The sequence below is a fragment of the Sphaeroforma arctica genome, assembly GCF_001186125.1.
Source record: "Sphaeroforma arctica JP610 unplaced genomic scaffold supercont1.938, whole genome shotgun sequence".
Lineage (NCBI taxonomy): Eukaryota > Ichthyosporea > Ichthyophonida > Sphaeroforma > Sphaeroforma arctica.
In genome coordinates, this window is record NW_014039620.1 from 1 (window position 1) to 22,569 (window position 22,569).

General features: G+C 44.2%; 5 protein-coding genes across 5 annotated transcripts; 4 read left to right on the forward strand and 1 right to left on the reverse strand.

Annotated features, from left to right (window-relative positions):
- Positions 1-1,481: 1,481 nt before the first annotated feature.
- Positions 1,482-3,892, forward strand: SARC_09334 (hypothetical protein; the record flags this gene model as incomplete). The annotated part of the gene is made up of 2 exons (XM_014296649.1): positions 1,482-1,764; positions 3,543-3,892. The coding sequence occupies 2 exons, from the start codon at positions 1,482-1,484 to the stop codon at positions 3,890-3,892; spliced, it is 633 nt and encodes a 210-aa protein (XP_014152124.1).
- Positions 3,893-4,664: 772 nt separating this feature from the next.
- On the forward strand, positions 4,665-5,027 carry SARC_09335 (hypothetical protein; the record flags this gene model as incomplete). Its single annotated transcript, XM_014296650.1, has 1 exon — positions 4,665-5,027. A coding segment is annotated over one exon (363 nt), but the record flags the coding sequence as incomplete, so codon positions are not given.
- Positions 5,028-7,131: 2,104 nt separating this feature from the next.
- Positions 7,132-7,595, forward strand: SARC_09336 (hypothetical protein; the record flags this gene model as incomplete). The annotated part of the gene is made up of 2 exons (XM_014296651.1): positions 7,132-7,170; positions 7,374-7,595. The coding sequence occupies 2 exons, from the start codon at positions 7,132-7,134 to the stop codon at positions 7,593-7,595; spliced, it is 261 nt and encodes an 86-aa protein (XP_014152126.1).
- A 591-nt stretch (positions 7,596-8,186) lies between these two features.
- SARC_09337 (hypothetical protein) lies at positions 8,187-8,715 on the forward strand (the record flags this gene model as incomplete). The annotated part of the gene is made up of 2 exons (XM_014296652.1): positions 8,187-8,252; positions 8,311-8,715. The coding sequence occupies 2 exons, from the start codon at positions 8,187-8,189 to the stop codon at positions 8,713-8,715; spliced, it is 471 nt and encodes a 156-aa protein (XP_014152127.1).
- A 4,399-nt stretch (positions 8,716-13,114) lies between these two features.
- Positions 13,115-17,890, reverse strand: SARC_09338 (hypothetical protein; the record flags this gene model as incomplete). The annotated part of the gene is made up of 11 exons (XM_014296653.1): positions 13,115-13,237; positions 13,548-13,649; positions 13,879-13,992; positions 14,486-14,635; positions 14,827-15,006; positions 15,218-15,335; positions 15,672-15,928; positions 16,125-16,238; positions 16,539-16,773; positions 16,935-17,360; positions 17,610-17,890. 11 exons carry the CDS (start codon positions 17,888-17,890, stop codon positions 13,115-13,117), a joined length of 2,100 nt encoding a protein of 699 aa, XP_014152128.1.
- Between the last annotated feature and the right edge of the window lie 4,679 nt (positions 17,891-22,569).

Sequence of the window (22,569 nt, forward strand, 5' to 3'; positions counted from 1 at the left end):
AAACTGAATCAACTGCCTGCACACGCTACTTGAGAGGGTCCTTACCCGAGTGATATACCACGGCACGCTCTCGCCTCTATTCCATAGAACGAATGCATCCTACAAGGCTCAATCATCGGTCCCCAGCCCTTTATCATCTACATGGATTCCTTAGCTGTCACGCTAGCACAATTCCTGCCCAAGTTCCTCCGCTCTTATTTATTTGTTGACGGCACACGGATTCAAGCCCCCCAACCGGTTCCGCTCCAGCCCTTCTAAGACGACATTGATGCGTGGGGACGCAAATCTGGCCTTGAACAGGGTGTCATCAAACCCCGAGTACGATCTACCGACTTACGACACGCGGCACCAATTCCCCATATAAATGGTGAGCTTATCACGCCGACGCTCGCAGACGTACCTTGGAACATACGTTACCTCCCCCTGAAGATGGCCCACACATGCCAAGCCTAAACTATCCAAATATCTGGGGTTCCCACTCTCTCACGGAATACCAGGGATCAACCTCGCCAGACATATCCCTGGTTGCAGCATTGTCCCTGGGTATCGCCTCTTTCCGCGCTTATTGCTTCCATGGCTTCAGCTGGCGACACACCCGCAACTGACTGATGCTGTTCAAAACATTCATCCTATCCACGGCTATATATGCCCTGAGCATTATTGCCTAGGCTCCGCCTATATGAAAGGATGCGCGGGACCCCCTGTTCGAGCGCTATAAGCTATAACTCAGCACTCATCCAAGCAGCAGCCATCATCACGGGCACTAAATATCCTAGGTTTCTCAAACGTCAAACAAACTTACTCCACTTTTGTGGCCTGTTCCCCGCGCTTGGAATACAACTCGACTCAATGGCCAGCACAAATCCACTCACCCCTCTGACGCAGCCCGCCTAGGTCCACGACAAACCATCGCTGCGCTTCCCGTACAGTATTTATGCTCACCTGAAAACTGTACACAAAACCACGGGCGGGCGTACACCCGACCATGTACCCCTCCGCCAACGCTGTGACGACATCAGGAAGAACTCAACAAAACGCTGGTCCAACAAGGAGATCGCGGCAATGGCCCGGCGCCAATATTACTACCAACTGGTTATGGGTAAACCGCCAACCTCAAACCGAGACAAAGCCAGAAACGACAGCTTCAACCGCTGCCTCGAGCCTACACCAATCCGGCTCTGTGCTATGATTATAACGAATATGTTCATGTTCACATTGCTCGACTACCGCACCGACGGCTGTTGCTGCCCTGCCTACCCCCGGGCCACAAATTTACCACCAGGCACTTTACCTGCATCCAACAGTTGATTCGACGCACCCTGGTAGGCCCAAAACTGCCGCCCATTAGCCCTGACCTCCTCCAGCAATTACAGGAGCGTCACGACTTCCACGGTATCTGAACCCTCCACGAGCACCTTAGATCCTTTCTAGAGCATGTAGAACAACCACCGTACCCTCGCCCGTTTCTGACACATCAACAGATGTTCCCCATACCTCGGCTGATCACACCGTTGAAGTACTACTTTCAAATTTCGGTCCACCCCAAGTCATCGCACTTATTGGTTCCGCCTATGACACTTACGATCCAAGCCAGCCAGCACTTATCGAGTGTATCCGTGGTCTGGTGCGGCATTGGCTCGCCCCCGACCTCGGTCCTCGACCGAATTATGACGGATAACCTGGTCCTACTCGATATTTTGTACTCTGCACTATCCCATTCCACGGCACTACATCGTGCAGACCCGATCCGTAGCACAGAGGTGGGTACGCTATTTAGTAGGTCAGCAAGCGATTACATGGCACACTCGATGGTGTCAGTTTGTTGTCAGCACCGGCCTGAATTGACCCAGCGCATATCCTCCATCGTCGATTCACTTGGCCCAAGCTTCAAACGTAATTCACTGACTACTTCTTCCCATCGATCTTTCCCCAACCACTGCAACGACTATGAGAGCCATACCATATCTGCATATATTGTATCTTATCTCTTTTGAAATAAATAATATTATCGCTATCGGGGAGTTAGACGTTGGGCTAACAGCCGCAGAACGTGGCAAAGACATCGGGAGAGTACGTAGAAAGTGCGATGGAGCAAGATGTCGATGGCGGGAGTCGACAGAGGAGCAAAGCAGCTCGACAAGAGCAGACGGGAGCAATGTTACACATGCAGAGTACATACTCTAATATTAAGTCTGACAGGGAGTCAAGGGACACAATGTTAAAGGCCTAAGGACAGACGAACATCGGATGGTTTTGATGATGGCATCGATTATTCTAAAGGGATTCCTAGAGTATCTTAATCGGTGGTGAGTAACTATAACGGTGTCGCGGGTCCTTATACTTCGGTATGTAAGTCGGCTAATACGAACGTTTTGGATTCACAACGGATATTCGGTTCTTTAGACATTTGAATTCTACAACAATGACCAATCCTCGACAGAGCCGTCGCCAGCAGCACTTTGCACCTGAACGTAGCGTACACGATGATATCGATCAACGTGGTACGAAGTATCACCGCTCCAGTAAAGGACCTAACCAACCCCAGACAGCAGAGAACAGGACGCACACTTTCGTGCGAACCAAGCAGTCGTACACCGGGCATTTATAGCCCGCGGACAAGAACAACAACCTATCGTTACACCCATTCAGCAACAGGAAAAAGTCCGTGAACCAGAGAGGGTAGTAACCTCTAACCTGCGTGCGGACCAAGGGCAGACCGACACTCGTGAATATGTAGCGAGTGCCGGTTGTCTCCCAGTTCGTCTTCAGAGCATTCCAGCGTATCATCTTGACTCGTGATAGCTACACAATCCTACCACCAATGAAGCGCAGACACGTCACTATATACGAGGGGAGGGGTGTGACCAGAGTTCACCACAACATTTGTAGAGTGCAATGTGGGGGACTAAAAATAAAGTACAAATGTATCTATAAAATGGTGCGTTCGAATGATTTTATTTATGTTCTCGCCCTCAGTTATATACTGATGGTGTTTGTACTAGTTTTCAACCACTTGGGTTGGCAAGGGTAAAACCCCATATGATCAGTATGAGAAATCTTATGCAGAACACTTTAGTACTCTGATATACTTCTAGAAATAAATATATCACATTCTCTGTTACGTACTCTCAGTCTCGGACCTCGGTTCTCGGCTAGCCGGTGACCAGTATCCTATAAATAGAATAATCTGAGAAGTTGTCTCAAATTACTCTTAACATCCTCTCGGGCTGACCCACCTATACATATATAAATTTGAGAACAAGTCCCAAATTACTTGCGGGCCGATGGCGGAAAACGATAATAACGTATTTAGCGTCTACTTCTGTAGTCTCTCAACAGCTGGCTGAACTAACAGCCAAACAGCAATCCCTGTTCGACAAAAATGAATAATGTTTAAAACAGTATCACACCCGAGCAGTCTAACGGGTCCGAAGAAAAGAACGTATCGTCTCAGCGTCGTCGTTCGACCGACAAGGTCAACAACCCAGAATTTCGTATCCGAGGTCACGGATAACATCATGACCTGGGGTATGAGTCATCAGAGTGGGATGACCCAGCAACACTGAGTGATACACCATCTATCGAGGAATTCGCACACGAGCAACTACTTGCAAAGAAGAACCCGCACGGGGCAGAAGTTTTAAAGAACGTCCACGACCGGTTGGGTATCAACTTTTGTAAGCAACAGCAGAAGAAGATTTACGAGCAGGACGCCTCATGTGCGACCGTGTATACACCAGAAAAGGAGTCGCCAGAACTACCAACACCTTCACCGACACCGGCAAGCATTGAAGCAAGCCGCCAAGTGCTTCACGCACGCATACTTAAGTTATCGGATGAACTGTGCCAGACGATAGTAGACGACAACACAGCTCGTGTCGACGCCCTTTGAGGAGTGTTGGAGACACTACGTGTAACGTTAGAATCCAAACCAGCTGACAAACACGAGGTCTCAGCACCACTCAATTGCCCTGACTGGCCTTCTAATCGCTACCATTTGAATGATGTCGTGGAGCGGGACACAAAGGGAGCCCTCCTCGAAGCGTTGAAGAACGCACATATCGCAGGCCTTGATGAGATATGGAATCTAACATGGTTCGACAAGGTTATGGTTCATTTCAATGCCGAAAAATTCACGCTCGATTGCATTAGGGATAGCACGGAGCAGTTCAAGCGTGGACATTTGAGCTACAGATCACACAAATATTCTCACATGAGACACAAGCGATCATAGATCCGGCCTTCCGCAAGCTAGCTAAAGGTCACAGTAAGCTAGCGCACCTGCCAGTCATGGAACAGATGACCACCGAAGAGCGCGTGAACGTTGTCAAACAGACGCTGACTTTGTATCCAACAAAGTCATCTAAATCACTGTGTAGTACAGTTGTTAAAGGAGATGCTCAACGCTCGCACTTACGAGCGCACACTCCAACTACACCCCAAGTGACATTTGATGCCGGCCCATGAATTACTACAGCTGTTGAGCCCGGACATACAGGAGGCACAACAACGGCCATCAGCACGTTCCCTCGGTCACCAACAACATCACACAGAGAATACACCACGGGACTATACCAATAGTCGTCCAAACTCCCAGACAGCGCAACGGCAGAATCAGAACTGGGCGCAGCATCCTCAGGTCGCGGCGCCTACAACGTGTGTAGGTTGTCAGACACAAGTACCACCCGGCCCACGTCACATTGTTCGATGCCACCATCATAGAACAATGCAACAAGGGGGCCACTGACCACCGTACACGCCAGAACGAACAAGGTCGTCCTTTCCGCACGACAACAACAGTCCCGCCGGTACAAGGACAAGGCGGCAACCTGAGCAGACAGCCACCAGCGAACATACCTGCTACACAAACCACAGGTAAGCACGACCAAGAAGAAGGAATCGATCCACCTCCCGTGGCTACCGAGATGCACATAGACGCCATAATCACCCCTGACTTTCATAACGAGGAACACCCAGCACGAGTTACGACACCGCAGGGCCGGGACTCAGTGACAGGTGATAATTGAGAAGTGAGGGTGTCTGATGCGGATGTAGCATTATCGTTTGTACACACTATTAATAAAGTGATGGCGATTAACGACCCACTACTATCATCCAATAACCGCGTTTACATCCAACTGCAACTGATCGGACGCACGTTCAGGGCGTTAATAGACACGGGTTCAAATAGAAGCTGCATCTGTAGGACATCCGCGAACTTACTTGGCCGTCCAATTACTCCAGCACCACCTTGGTCGTTCATATATTTAGCTGACAAGGCGGTACGCACTCCGCGACTGGGGACGACGGAAGTATAACCGATACGGTATGGTACGAAGAGTATCAAAGAGTCGTTCTGTGCTTACGGGCATGGTCATTATCTTAGGACAGGATATGATGACGGGTCTAGGGTTGTACATAGGCGGTATTCAATCACCTTTCGCTCCAGCGACCCCACGGAGCTTGATAAATTGCTGTAACCAATACCACGTCGGCAGTCACCGAACACAACGAAGCAGGTGGACGCTCGACAACGGTTGACTACTGAGTTAGAAGTTAGAGGTGAACGTAGCGATTCCAGACAACGCACGATGTTGCCTCGAGGGGAGTGAGGTCATGATACCAGTTACGCGAGAACAAGCCATGAGTATGCGTAGATCCAATTTCGTATCAGGAGCAAGTACAGAAGTGATTGTAGGACTTAGTGTACAAAGCGAACTACACCAACAACAGTTAATCTACCACTGCTTGCCGTACTTACATTTGATAGTGAAGGCAACGTTAAGAAGGTGTGGGTGTGTATAGACATGCGTGCGGTAAATGCACTCATTCCCGGTGACCAATACTTGATTCCGAAAATTAACGAACTTTTCCTGACTGAAGAGCAAGAGGTACTACACAACTCTGGACATCTCGGCGGCCTACCACAGACTCCCAATCATCCGGATCCACGGTATCTGTTGAGCTTCTCCTTCACACATGAACGTTACCAGTATTATTTTACGTCGGCACCATTTGACCTACATGTACTGACACAGCAGTTCCAGCGTACATTAAGTACGATCCTGAACGGACTACCAGTACATCACTACATCAATGATTTAGTGATTGCCAGTGATGATTACGATGAACACATCCGTACAGTAATGAAAGTCATGAGCGTCTTACGTACCATAGTTTTAAACTGAACCCAGCCAAGTACCACTTCGCAATTGCGGAGGTAATGATACTGGCAAGAGGGTATCAGCGCAAGGCATCGATGTGGATCGTGAGAAACAGGCAAAGCTGCTAGATTGGTCAAGCCCACAACTTTACAAGGACATAGCGTCAGCGTTAGACATAGCAAACAATCTCCACGAGCACCTCCCCAACTTTGCCCATATCGTAGCACCGCTACGGGAGTTCTATAAACTCAAACCGATTGAGTTAATTGGTGAACGATGGTGGGAACAATAACATGCCAACGCGTGGCAGGCAATGAAGGAGGAGGTGGTAAATGCAGTGGCATTACATTTGCCGATAAAAGGAGTAGCACTGAATTTAAAGACCGACGCTAGTGATTACGGTATAGGCGGAGGATTGTTCCAATGGGTCGACAGCAAGGAACACTATTTGATGTTCTTCAGCAAGACATTAAACCATGCACAGCATAACTACACTATACCAATGAAGGAACTGTTTGCACTCGTGTATGGACTGAAGCACTTCCGAGACCATCTGGACGGGCAACGGTTTACGGTCTTTACAGATCATAAAGCGCTATTGTACATGAATACACAAGCTCAACCCGATGCTACAGCGATGACACCACATCATCGCGCCGTTCAACTTCACGATTTCTCACATCCCGGGGGAGAAGAATATCCTACCAGATATGTTGAGTAGGGTGCATGAGGATACGGCATAGAGTGATGAACCCGAGATACTGTACACACATTGTTGGAAGCTGTTTCCTAGATACTTTGAACAAGCACAACAGATCTTGGTCCGAACAATGTAGACGTGTTTGCGGACCCACAGAACACACAACTGCCTCGATTCTGGACCACGAATGACAAGGAAGGGGCGTTTAAGCACGACTGGTCGTTAGTGGATGAATGGATGAACCCACCTTAGAAATTGATACACAAGATGCTTAGGAAAATCAAGACAGAGGGGGCATCCGCCACAGTATGTCCACCTTGGGTACCACGGGCGCCATAAATTGACTTAGTCAAGCAGCTACTTCAAGCTGAACCGGTAGTGGTGTTTAGAACACCACATATATTCCTGAAATTTGGAAGTAAGCTTGCGGCAAGACACCTTGGGGTCGTACAATGATAGCGAGACTAAGCCTATTTAATAATTTCAAGCTGGACCCCCTCTTCTCACAGCGACTGGGCTACACAAAGCCACGCCATATAACGTATGCAAAATGCTTAGACACTGCACGAGAGATATTGGTCGCCATGGCTGAAGCCGAAGGTCAACCGGCATTCGCACAAGCAACGCCGGAGGAACAGCTTCGACGCACATCACTCACACGAGCGCAGCACGAGCAAGGCCTACTGTTCAACAGCTACGCAACGATGGACATGTGTGGCCGGGCGCACTAGAACTGGCGGCGACAGATAAGTGACAACGCAGTACATGTTTAGGTCAGGGTACATTACGTGAGGACTTCCACCCGATGATTAGCATCGATGCACGCTACATCCCTATGCCGATCGAATCACGGAGGAAGTACATTCTTCATGTGCTAGACATTGCCACTGGCTATTCAATCCTGCGAGCAACACCGAACAAGACAAAGGAAACCACGGTACAGACAATGTTAGAGATTTTTGGTGAACACGGTTTTTCACAAAGGCTACAAACGGACATGGTAGCAGAGTTTACAACAAGGTAGTGGAAATCCTGGTGCAGGAAGTGGGCATACTACACAAGGTATCACCCCCATATCGCCCAAAGTTCTTAGGGGCAGTTGAGCGTCATCATAAGGTTATTACACGATCAATACGCAAAGGCTGTGAGGCGGTGGCACTTCAATGGGATGAACGCCTTCCGTTCACGATGCTCACCAGAACCTCCGATTTTCTCGGAGACATAAGAGTGCACCCTTTAGCTTGTACTTCGGACGCGGGCATGTGCTGTTTGCCGACTTTACCGATGTGGCACCTGAATCACAACCAGTGACTTAACGACACATGGGCGCAACGATTAGACCAGTTGCAGGATACCATCTTACCAACGCTTCACCATATTACCTAGAGGTATACGGGCTAATTATCGAAGACCTTCGACCGTCTTCATGCCCACGACTTTGTACAGTTCGATAAATGCGACGTAGTGATGGGGCGCTCGGAAGGTAGAACGCCGAAAGCAATATGTCCTCTCTTTGGCCCGTATGTTTTCAAGAATAGAATCGGGCAACGCTATGAGATAGCAAGCAAAGACGGGTCAGTGCCATCAGAATTTAAGGACAAACCAGTCCGTATTGAACTCCGGTTAGTCCATCGTAGTACAGACCCACCACTTGACGATACCTTGTGGGCAGAAGGTGGAGTTGAGTTCTGCCACGTTATCAAGCATCGCGCAAACGATGAGACAGGCAGCCTTGAATACTTGGTGCGATGGCGCGAAGGCGACCCCACGTGGGAGACAGCCGAGGCCTTTACCGACCCCAACGACATTGTCGCCTACCACAATGACTCGTACGCGCAAACGACGCCGTGACCAGATTTAAATTTTTACCTTTGCATAGATACATATATGTTTTGAACGACGGTGCGCTCGAGACGTATACTTCGGGCCCTCTAACTCTCTGAGGTTAAATGCCAGCACACTGCTCTAGCTCTCTGAGAATAAATGCCAGCATGTCGGTCAGGGTCTGAGTATTATTTTCCTTTTCTCTAAAAGTTGGCACACTAGTAGGTGGTGCTTTAGCTGGGCGAGGTTGTGGTCGGAATACGCCCAGACAGGGTTATTAGTGTTATTTTAATTTAGGTTACTTTAGTTTATAATATCAGAATCTGTAATCTTAGGATGTGGTTTTAGATAGGCACATGACTCAAAAGTAGTTAGTTAGGGATTAATGTATAAAAGAACAACGTCTCCCTTTGAACAGAAGGATAACGTTGAGATACTGTTATTCGACGTTTACTACAGATGTACTTTCGAAAAGTATTGTGCTCCTTGCAGGTTGTGTAATACTTCCTTTAGTTTTGCTTTCACAAATTTGTCTTGTTCGGATTGATATCTATTTTTGTTTTTGCAAGTCTAGGCATGTTTGCACTCTCTTAAGTAGACTTAGTTGGTTGTGTTTGCTTTGTAGATAACAACGGCAAGTTCACTGTAGTTTGTTTTGTAGGTTTGTATATGTGACCGTCTTTGAGCTATGTATACACCTTTTCATCCATTTGTAGAATTTACTTGTGTGATACACAGTTCACTTTTGCATGCCTTATTTGTCTGACAGTTGATTTCATATTGGAGCCGGGCAGGTTGTAATGAACGTCTGAAGGCATGTTTCCAAAAGGTCTGCAAGTGACTCTCTAAACCCTTCTTGTTCGTGCTCTGGGTCTTTCTCATGTGGTGTAAGCAGTGATTCCAATTTTGCATATGTTGGTACAAATGTATTTATTAATCCCGTTTTATATATACCTATGCATGGAAGTATATTCACACCTAAGAGTAACGGTGACTCCTTGTCTGATAGATCCAGTACTTCGAAACACTGTCTTTCACCCTTTATAGTGTTGATCCTGTTCGTTAGATTATGGTTCTGGCACCTGTTTTGCTATTTGTATGTAGCCAGGTTGTGCTTCGACTGATAGTTATAGTTCGGTTACGATAATTTGCTCATACACGAGCGCTGTGCTTCTGAATTTTCGAATGCCTTGTATGTAATACCATTGATTTGTATGTCGATGTGTAAGCTTAGGTCACGTGGTTTGGGAAGCAAGGATAAAGGTTGGTAATCATATCATTCGCATTTTTTAACAACGTTTCTTCATCTGTACTTATGTTTAGCTTGTCAGCCAGGTCAATCATGTTTGCTTCCACTCACCAGTTGTTTCAGTACATATCGCTATCTGTTAGTTCTTTTACTTTTCCTGTGACAATTGAGAGTCGTGCTAAGTGCACGTCATTCGTGGCGCGTTCTTCAGCCTTCTCAGCCTGCACTGTGACCTTCTTGGGACAATGGCTAAAGCGGTGGGGTGCCGGTGGCACTTTGCAGTAAGGGTAGGCTGTTGCTTCTCGCGGCCCATCTTCTCTTGGGTTTGCTGTCGTTCACCCATTGAATTGTATTGTCTTGCCGCCCCACTGCCTGTTTAAGGACGTTTGAAGCCAAGGCACAGGCAGACTGATTGCTCGGGGAACGTACACCATAACACATCCAACACGGCCTCACGCAGCTATACACACAGTACTGCCCACCAGCCCACAAACGTCCTTAAACAGGCAGTGGGGCGGCAAGACAATACAATTCAATGGGTGAACGACAGCAAACCCAAGAGAAGATGGGCCGCGAGAAGCAACAGCCTACCCTTACTGCAAAGTACTTCTTTTACTTTTCCTGTGACAATTGAGAGTTGTGCTAAGTGCACGTCATTCGTGGCGCGTTCTTTAGCCTTCTCCGCCTGCACTGTGACCTTCTTGGGATAATGGTCCTGTGTATGCGTTCTGTGTGTGCTTATACATTCAATGCTTTGTTCTCCATGTCGATAAGGTGGCTCTTTAATAGTTTACAAGATGGTGTCTTAGTCTGTCAACGATGATTCTATTGAACTGCTCTGGGTCGATGTAGAACCGTGTGAAATGTGTCTCCTAGACACCTATATCATTGAGTACCCCTTTGGTTTTCTCTGTTGCGTCTGCAGAGTCTGACATGTTTCTTACTTTGTTTGTGTCGGTCGTTCTATATTAAGCTCTTGCTGTTCCATTTGAATTTGTTAGATACCTTATGCAGATTCCCATCAATATTTAGGTTTCTTTCATACAGGAAGTAAAAGCTTTTATATTGGGTTATTTTTATGGAGGGTTACTTTACATTATATTTTGTACCTACTGAGTGTATTTTACTATCTTTTATGTTTGTTGAGTCGATGGTCAACACTTTAGCGTCCCATTTGAATTTGTTAGTTGCTTGTATCCAGAATGTGCGATTTAGTGTTTAGGGTTTAGGAGTTTTAAATTTAAGAACACTAAAACCCTAAAACCGTAAACCCTAAAACATATAGGAGGGGCAGGCTTTGCACTCCACCACTCGAGAGGAAAACCTTCGAGTAGCCCAAGGGATCCATCATCCCTCCGCAGGAGGATATAGTCTACCATTCCACTCTACCACTCCAGGGTGATAGACCTATGCTATATGCCCGGTCACCTCACACTAACATTTAGATCGAGGTTGAACTTCCCTCGGGAAAGTTGCAAGATGGTAGCTACGACCTACGAAGCGTAAACCCCTACGGGCTCCCGAGGGACTCCCCCCCCCCCCGAAAGGAAGGGATGCTACTGCCCCAAATACAGTTGTGACCTCGATTAAATTTATATTGGACTTTAACTATATATTCGTTTGTTGTGTTTGTTATAGGAATATAGTATTTGGGTTCAGACACAGTTCTTGGGTATTATAGAATTTGGCTTTTTGAATTTTCTAGTACTATGATGCTACAGCCCCCTCCCCCACACACCCCCCTTTAAAAAATCGTGCTTGCGAGATGGCAGAAAATAAGTGACATATTTCTCTCAGCTAGGAAAGGTCCTAGTCTGGGAGGAGCCACACTGGTTCTTTATTTATGATTTGTATTATTTAATTCAAAGACTCATATTTTCACATGAGTGTTTCTCTCACGAGGGAGCCCGGGTAAAAAGCCGGTGTTCCCGCCATATTTCTGATGACTCTATTATCAGGAATATAAATTAGAAGAGGTCTATTGTTTCCTATAGCCGTATCTTCCAGCTATACTCATAACTTTCAACAAATCAGCGCGTTTAGCTCGAAAGATGATCTCCTTACGAAACGTCGCTGATTGCGAGTTGTGATGCGAAACTATGGAGCTGCACCTGAATAACACGGAGACTACACGGTATCAAGTGGATACCATCATTTTGTAATTTGGGCTCTTGGCATAATTATACCAAACCAAAATCGGTCCGGCGCGTGGCGCTTTACTAAAAAGCCTTGTTTGATAATCTCACATATGTCCTTTCGCGACGCCAAAGTGGCGATACACCAACCTTTGCTCGCATCAGTCGTAAGTTAGGAGCTCAATATGCAGCTGATACTTCTGTCAATTTACCAAGGCGCGTGTCATTTCGTGTACAGCTCGAGATTTTTTTGCTAACCAAAAGTGGTCAAATAACATCTGCCTAATTGTAAGGTCGAAGTAACTATATTAATAAAGTAGTCCTGTACTGGTTTATTGTGTTGATGTTATTTTTCCACTTTTGATTAGCAAAAGGGAAACTAAATTTCAGGCGGCCAGGTTAAATACCAGTTCAGAATCGGAATGTATTCCTGGCTTATTACGCCCATGCTGGCAGGGACTATTGACAACAAATTATAGTTTGTTGATTTGAAATATCTTTAGTTCAGTACTTGGGCTGGGTAGATCTTGCATCAGATGGGATGGCGATCGTCGCTCGGTCATCTTTCCTCAAAATTTACTCCTTTAGAAATCGACTCCGGAGAGATGTAACTTTTACATTATGTTGGGAACGATTTGCTACACTTTGTTCAATCTCATCCCGTGGCAATAGTTCTTTCATCTGGATGATTGCCAGAAATTTGCATGCTAATTTGTTCGAAGCAACTGAGATATCACATCGGATATACTGCGACTGTTAAGGGACGTACCCAGCAATTCGCCTCATGTAACCGCAGCGAAGAATAGGATACAAGATATGGCTAATCGGGCATTTCCAATGCGACATAGGTTGAAAATTCCCTTGGTATCATATCTACTCTGACAATTGCAGTACTCTCATACTAGTCAAATTTCGGTTCATTACCTGCCGATCGTTGAGAAGCTCACTATGAGTAGCTTGAACTTTTGTGGAGAGTACCACTTATATTAAATGCTTCTACTAAATCTAAATAGCTAATAATCATACTAGAATTTCATTTTTATTATTGTAATGTTGCAGCTATGCGTTTTAAAGGCCCCTCTTGTTGAATTAATTCCTCATATTTTCCTGCCTGCACCACTTGGCCCGAATCCATTACAGCCACCATATCAGCCGCTTTCAAAACCTGTGTGGGGGGATAATACGTCAGTAACAACAAATTCGAATCCGATCGCAATAGGGGTTTATCAACTATTGGCCTGGCTTGGCAACTAGTGGAGTTGTCTGATGTCCCTTGTACACTTTGATGTGCAAGGTTGTGCAAGCCACTCCGTGAGTCCAAAATTAAGCAACGCAAAATACCGGAACCGCGCAAGTAAGTGTGCAGATTTCGTGACATGGACATTGTTCATTTAGGCCTTCAGAGGTTGTAAAATCAAAATGGAGACAGTCAAGACTTTTAAAGCAAACAGAGACTTTCGAAATAATATTCTTACGTTGAGGTGGTGCGTGAACACGATCGCGGTCCGGCCTTTCATGACCTTTTGTAGTGCTTCCACGACTAGTTGCTCGGATTCAGCATCGAGCGCGCTAGTGGCCTATATTTGGATAAGCAAAGGAAAATGAATCTAGGTTCAGATGTTTGTGCAAAAATCGCCACATCGCCAGATAATCAGTAGTATACAATATAGCGTATGGCCAAACCGCAGTCAGGTTCACCCCAGGCTTTGAAATTTTCATAATAGCTTGATACGAGGCAGCAAGACTGAAGAATATATTGTGTTAGCCGCATTGTTGCGAAATATGATCACATAGGGTAATAATTACCTCGTCCATGATATATATCGGCGAGTCCTTGATCACGGCTCTGGCTATACAAACTCTCTGCATTTGTCCTCCGCTTAGAGCCTTCCCCCTCTCACCACACTGCGTGTCGTAACCCTATAAGGAATCCAAAACCAACGTGAAGAAGTGTTCATTTACAATTCAGAGCGCCAAATATACATCGTGAAATCAGCCTATATAGCATTTCAAGTTCACCGAACAGTGTTTGTGGGATGCGGTATTATGTTTCTTTTTTTAGACGAATGCGCGCAATTGCGAAGGTACTCACAATATCATTGCATGCGCTCAATATACGATCACGAGTGAGATTGCGAGGAAACTTAAGTACAATTTTACCGGAATAATAAAATTTTGAATGCGAGGTTTTACAGTATATCGTAAATAATTTGTTTCAGAGAACATGTTTTGTAAACTATCGAAGTATAGCCTAAATTTGGCACTATAATTTCGGAATAGATTGAACGATATTGGCGGGAAGGCCAATGCAAAATGCGAAAGGACTAAAACAGCTTTACAGACAAAATTTGGTCTCTGACTTTGAAAATAGGGACTCTAAAGTATATTCATAAAGTAACAAATACTGACATACGTTTGGCAGCTTTTGGATGAAGCCATGTGCATTTGCTGTCTTGGCTGCTTCATAAATTTGTTCGTCCGTTGCGTCCGGATTCCCATACTTAATGTTCTCTTTCACAGTGCCAGAGAACAGCAACGGCATTTGTGTCACTTCCGCAATGTTCTGTAGTGCAATAAATAAATAAATTGAATCAGACGATTTAGTTGCACGATTCCAACGATTTCCACCAACGGGGACATATATATAACCAAGTATAATCGATCACAAACAATGCGAATCGGGTTCAACCTTCCAAACGTGGCGCGTATACTATATATACATCCTCTGCCATCAGGTATCGGATACCAACATACCGTTCGCAAAAAGCCAAGAGGGAGTTTGCTTGCTTCATAACCGCCAATGGTGACAGAGCCCTCATCGACATCGTAATATTGTCCTAATAGTAGTCCCAATGTTGATTTGCCACTCCCTGACCCGCCACATATAGCGAGTGTATGGCCGGCTTGCAAAGAGAGCGACACATTCTTCAGCACCTGATATTGGAGTATACATATACACAGAAGCCTTAACGTGAGGACATCGCGCTGGAAACATTCCTCATCGCAAAATTAAGACGTGAATGCACACATAGAGCATTTTAATATACCAATGTCAGCAGATCAAGCCTAATATGTATATGATGAGGCGTATTTATAGATACATTGAAGTATTTGCTAGCACCTTTCTTGTGCGCGATTGCTTTACCTGAATGTCCGGCCGTGTAGGGTATGCAAAGTTTACATTCTTCAATTCAATATCGGGAGAGAAATTGGTCATGTCTGGCATGATTGCGCCCTCGGGATCCTTCATGGGATATATATGCCTAAGGGTAAACAAAGGAAATAAACAGATTAGTGAGGAGTTTAACTGATATTTCTGATAAAAGGCTTTCAGTGTGATCGAACGCAGTGAATGGGCACTAATAAACGGATGCTCGGTAATACCGCGATAATGTATTTCGGCAGTCCATTTTCTGATCTACAATCCTATATACGAGAGGAAAAAGGGAATACAAATGACACAAAGTACGAGTCTTCACACGGAGGAGCAGATTCAATAGCGCCGCGCATTAAATACGCCAACAAAACAAACAGAGATATGACTCCCCCACCCCCCATGTCGATTGCTTCAATCACCGTTAAGAATTTGGCAGCCTCACCTGTTTAGGTTAGAAGTGTCGATGACACTGAATACTCGTCTGGCAGCCCCCTGTGCTTTCAGGAACTCACTCATAGCCACAGACACCTGCCCTACACTGACGAAGAGATAGCCAGTGTACATGCAGAAGCTCGTGAGCTGGCCCACACTCAGCGCATCTTGAACCATGAGAGAGCCTCCATAGTACAATACGCCCAGAAGTGTGCACTGTGCAACGGCAAAACCACCGGCTAAAAAGGCACCCTCCGCGTACCCGACCTGCAGTAGAGCGTGAGTAGACGAGAGTCAATTTTGTGACCACCTTCATTCTCGTTGTTTCAAGTGGTAAAACTCCTCCCCCTCCCCTGTGTCTAAAATTACTTTTAAGCTAAGCAGAAAACGCATAAACCCGCGCATAACCTGGAGGACGAGAAAATTCATCCAGGTGATTTCACACTGATTCCCATTCACACACCGTTTTCGCTAAGCCGAATGACCTGTCCACCGCCCTCTTATATCTTTCGACCTCGGCAGGTTCAGCAGTGAAGGAGTGTACCGTTCGGATGCCCTGCAGTCGTTCCATGGACACCTGAAGATACATACGCGTGGTAAATCGACAATAAAACTCTTTCAGAGGGAGTGGGCTATGCGGGCCAATGGCGGCCTTCAAAGAAGAAAATAGACTAGCATGTCAGCGCGCAACCAGTCAGGACATTATTTCACAAGTAAACGTATGCTGATATAGAAGCATACTGCCTCACTTACTATGCTACGGGATCTCGATGTATACAACTAAGAGACGAAAGGTCAGCGATTGACAACCGAATATACACACACACACAAGCAGACGATAAAACAGATATAATCGACAACCGTATACCGCACAGACCTGATTCTCCTTTGCGTACCGTGTGAGCAGTATTTGGGCGAGTTTTTTTCTGTACTCGCCATAAGTATACGCTGCCACACCAAACACGGGCAGTACAAGCAAGGTCACACCCGTGAGTTGAGGAGAAATGCTCAATAAGAACCCAGTTGAGGTGAACACAGCGGTGCCAGCCTTTATACAACGCGCAACATTATCCGTCAGCGTGGAGGCTACCATCGACGTATCAGTACTTAATCTGTACACGAGGCCAAAGAAAAAAGAAAGAAAGAAAAGAGCGATTAGTGGGTGCTGATATAGAACCAGCGGCGAGCAGAGCACACCTCCAACGTTCTAAAGCCGACAACCATTCGATCAAGCGTCTAGCATTTGAGAGTACAGCTTGCAGCCAAAGCATACCTGTTTACCAGCCTCCCCGTCTCATTCTCTTCGAAGAAGCGCAACTTCTGATATACCATACATTCAAAGACATTCTTCCTCAGTGTCCGTGCGACTTGCTCACTAACAATATTCAGCTGCGACACGCGCACCGCAACAGCTGTGGATCCCACCCCCACTACGCCTAACATAGCCAGTATGATTTGCTGCGCCGTTTCAAAGGAGGGACCGTCGGGATTGGTGGCAGACACACTGTCAACTACCTGGCCCACCGCTGATGGGAAAGCGAGTGACGCCAGTGAGCTGACCAACACGGCTCCCATAGCAACCGCCATGCGATTCGTTTCCGGCCTCAACAGCTCGAATAGCGTGCGCATCGACACCTGTGGTGTGGCCCGCAGAAGCCTGTCTTCGTCGTCGAATTCACTCTCGACGCCCTCATCTTTGCTGCACAGGGAAAGTAGTGGATGACGCCCATTTGGGACCTTTGTATTGATTTTTCTAAATAGCAATAGGTATTTGTCCAGTTCCAATATGAATGGTCAAACTGTTTGCCTCACAATTGAAACATTTTTCCCCCATCCCATCAGGGCATGAAAAACTCGCTCAAACAACCCAGAACAACAAAAATATCTCTACCTGGCTAAACAGAATACAAACGAACATAAACGAATTCCTAGGATTACCATGGCGTACCTTGCAAAGGCACTTCCCGTCTCCAATATACCCTTCGGAACGAGTTTCTTTTTTTTGGCTTCTCCTTCCACCTTCTCCACTGCTTCGGTGACCCATTCATAAGAGCCGGGATAGGGCGCCGTTTTCCGCCTGATGGCGTTCGCTGCACGTATATGATGCTTTGCTTCACTATGTTTGATCTCGGGAACCATACCTTTCGTCATGCCATCGAATGCTGTTTCGAGTGCGGTCCTCCCACTAGTTTCAGGGAAGCAAATTGACAGTGATAAGTCCCAATACATTATATTATTGATATAGCACATTCCTGACAGCTAAATATTTCGGTACATGTAAAGAGTAACTGTCCCGAACTAACCGCGCCGATCAGGGATTCAATTCTTTTGATTGGCACTTCGCTCACAGTATGGAGTACAAAACCTGTAACCTCTCACTGGCCCCGGAGATATGTAATCGTGTTGCAAACTGATTGTATTCTCATGAACTCTCACCACAAAGTATTGTCTTGAAGTGGAGAGCCTTGCTCTGTCCAGAACCTGCCATAGAATCGGAAGATGTCCCAATTCCAAGGCAGTGGCTGTGATAAATATTTATATCAGCACTAGCTACGGAAACAACGAGTTGTATTAAGTCCAGCACTAGTGCCCCAACGAGCACAGATATACCATCAATTTCGAAAGAAAACAACCATCCCTTATTTTATCAACAGAGCTTGTTAAAAGGGCGGAGTCTTGCCCCCCATTGATATCATATTCTCTAATGAATAACAATCCTAACGCTCTCACAGAGATCACGAGCATGTGAAAGGGCCGTCTTCAGTCCCAAATCCTAGATATAATAACATACTTGGCGCGCATTTAAAAGAAAAACCTTAACCATACGGCAGGTGTGTACAACACTCATCTGTTGCCAAGATCTGCGACCTAGTGACAGTTGTATGCCAATGCCACCTAGCGACACAACGATCCCTTGAAAGGCCGAGTAGTAGAGAAGTAGGGTTCCTCGACCTTGATATCAATTTATCTTGCTCTAGCCGATAGAGAAAGCCTTGTGATCATTCATATAGCAAGCACTTGATATTGAATCAGTACGTCCGTGCTTGAGCGTGCAGATCGATTCGAATAGTTGCTTGTGCACACTTTCGCGAATACAGATAAACGCGTGGCCGTATCTGAGCATATATAGATCAAAACTGGACCGAATTCGCAAAATACACATACTTTACTACACTACAGCCCTAACGAGAACCACTCGTATAATAAACAATCCACACCCTCGCTTTCATATCGCGCGTATGCATGCCCGGTATGTATAGAAACCTATACTTACAATTATATGGTTGTAATTGAGTAATCGCATCAAAACATTTACAGAAGGTTTATTTGTATCAGATTGTGGGATATGCGTACGAATATATGAATGCAACTATCAAATCGTGTCAAATACATGTGTATTCGTATACGAATCAAACCTTCAGCGTGATTAGTTCCAACACAGTCCACATGTTCTTAATAGTCCAGAATATTTATACTATTATTTATCAAAAAGATATATGCTACAGAGCCGCGTATACAAAATCCTATGAAAACGCAGATAAAAACGTACGTCATTCGATATAGGAAAAGTACCGACTCAGTAGCCATTATATCAGGATGTATATATATATATACCTACATATACATATACATACAAATGTATATATACATATATATATATATATTTAAATACATACAAACATGCACACGTGTGTATCTATACACAATACAAATAAATAAACATATACATACAGACATACAAATACATACATACAAATATATATATATATTTATATGTAAATATATATACTATGACTTTCGACACATGAACATGTGCTTCAGTCAACAAATCAACAACCAAACGTAAGCACGAACATGAGCACTACAAAAACCAGTGATATATATATATATATATATATATATGTATAAAATACAATAATATATAATATATAAAGATGAGATAAGATAATATAGCAATGTATACACACATACATACAAACACACACACAAACATACACACACACACATATATATGCATATATACATACATATATATATGTGTGTGTATATACATACATACATACATACATGCAAACACACACACATATATATATATAGATTATATATATATATATGTATGCAAAAATACATACTTATATATATGTGTACATAAAAACATATTGGTGTGGGAGTTCCTGTTGATCTCTAAGTATGCGTGAAAGCGAATCCACAGACAACAAAGCAGACACAGAAACAGGTACATACACATGAACAAAACCAAACACACACACACGCACACACATATGTATATATATACACATTTTTATGCCTATATAAACATATACAAACACACACACGCACACATACACACACACACACATGTATATATATACACGTTTTTATGCCTATATAAACATATACAAACACACACACACACACACACATATATATATATATTCAAACTTGCATAGATATAGAGATATGTAAATATACACACATATATTATCATAGATATAGGCATATACATATATATATATGCATACATGCAAACATACTTATATACATACATACATACATATATATATATACATACACACATAATCACACCCACACACCCACACACACACACATATATATGTATGTATATACACTTACATATGCACACATATATACAAAGAAAACAGTGAACACACACATATATATATATGTATAAAAATTATAAATATATATATATGTAAATGTATTTTGCATATTCTTGTGAGTATTCTCGTCTTTGCCTGTGGGTATAAAGTCACAGCTATCAAATGTGAAGGGTAAGACATGTTCTGACAAATGATGAGTATTTGAAATGAACACCGACAATCGGTCGCACTGGGTCATATAAATAATATATACCTGTATACCATCGGACGATACCAGGAGTCCCTCTTCTTCCTATCTTTGCTTCCTGCATGCCCCTCGGTTGCTGCATCCGCTGAGCTGAGTAACGTGGACTTCAGAGGTATTGGTGCGGTCTGCGGCGGTGGTATACCGGCATATTTGCCCGAACTTCCTATAACCATTTCACCGGTTGATTTATATCGTTTACAGCTGGGCAAATTATTTCTGTACATTCGAGGATGAATGGTTCGCGCTTGCATGGTATGCAGGTAGGTCGAGTGAGAATGCGCAGAGCTCTTCATACTATTATCGGCCACTCCCTCCAATACTTTATGTCGACTTCGGGACTTCAGTGACTGCATAATCGAAGGATAACTTGTGCTGTGTACTTCCCTCGTGTATCTGAGTAGAATTTCACTATGTATAATTAGCCTTGATCTATGCCCTATATGCTGGCAGCACTGAAAAGTGCTTGAGTACATCATGGTCGCAGTATAGCAGTTAGTGACTATATCTATGCTTTGCACTCAGTGCAACGGGTCGTGGTATGTATCTATGCTGTACACTCAGTACATCCGGTAGTGGTCTCTATGTTACACACTTCTACCAACTACACGGTGCATTGATCATTCAAGTCATCTCTAATCACCATTTACACAGTTTCTTTATTCATATTCCAAAAATATCATATGATAATCTGTCCACAGTAAAATCGATTATTTTTAGGCCTGTGCTGTCAGTAGTCAGCTCCTAAAAATCCGCTGCACTGCCTGGCAGGAGTCCAATTTTTAACAGTTGAACGTAAACGCTCATTACTCCTATTTTAAAACGTTCATACGGGTCAAATGCATAGATGAAAAAAAAAAGAACGAATTAAATATCATTGTGAAAACTCTACTCGCTTTATTAGAGTGTAGACTAAATACTACAAACATAGTACCCTCTACATAGTAAATAACTCTACTACTGGTACTAGTAGTATTTAGTAGTCTCTACTGCTACTATGCAGAGGCTAGAGACTTGGATGTCGTGAGAAAGAGATAAAAACTTTGAGCCTCAGCCCTCAGGGCATATGATCTAATTAGCCTTCTTAAAATTGAGACTACGGGCCCCGAAAATGTATCCATTTTAAAAAATGACAACTATTAGGCCTAACGGTATAACCGTTCTACGTAAACTTCAGCATCCGTATACGTTAAAAAGCATAACGTATTGAGGCTATACTGTCAGGCGGTGCCAGCTGACTTGAGAGAGCATCGGCGGAACCATATTTCTATTTGTTTAAAAAAAAAATGAAAATAGAAGTTCTGATTGATCAGTCGGCGCTTTTTTTTTTGGTATGTACTGTTTTTGTTTCTATTGTTTTAGAAAAAAATACAAAAAGAATCTGAATCTATAGACTGTTTTGCATAGGACTAAGTAAATATATCACTAATTCACTATAGACTATTTAGAGAGGTAATGTAATATTTGACACCTCTAGTAAGTTCTATAATATTTTAGATACGGGGAATCCGCCGCAAATACACAATAAGTGCCTAAGCTACTAGGTTAAAGTGTTCATATCTATCCTACAGAGCATATATAAACAGGGATTATCCATAAGGGTAGCGACCACTACTACTATATCATATTATGAGGCTGACATCACCCTTCAATATCCTATCGTACAATTTGGGTTACACAACACAAAGTGTGTACCGAATAGAGAAAAGTTTACTGAACATACACTATTGCAAACGATTACGCGGTGCTGAAAGTGGCTACACTTGGAGGACGATACACACCAAACGGCCGTTAACTAGATCTATTCAAAGTACCCTCGTATATGGCACAATGACGTGCGTTGGGAGGAAGCGGGGGTACTCTAGCGTAGACCATGATAAAAACTCACTAGAGAACAGGCAGAGGAAAGACAGTTCTAATGCTGAATTACACAAGATTGTGGAGGCGTTGAATGCGGACGCCAATCTCACCAAACGATTATTCAAGTCACTTCGGACAGAAACCCAACAGGTATGTATATATATACTCGTATGTTCTTAGGA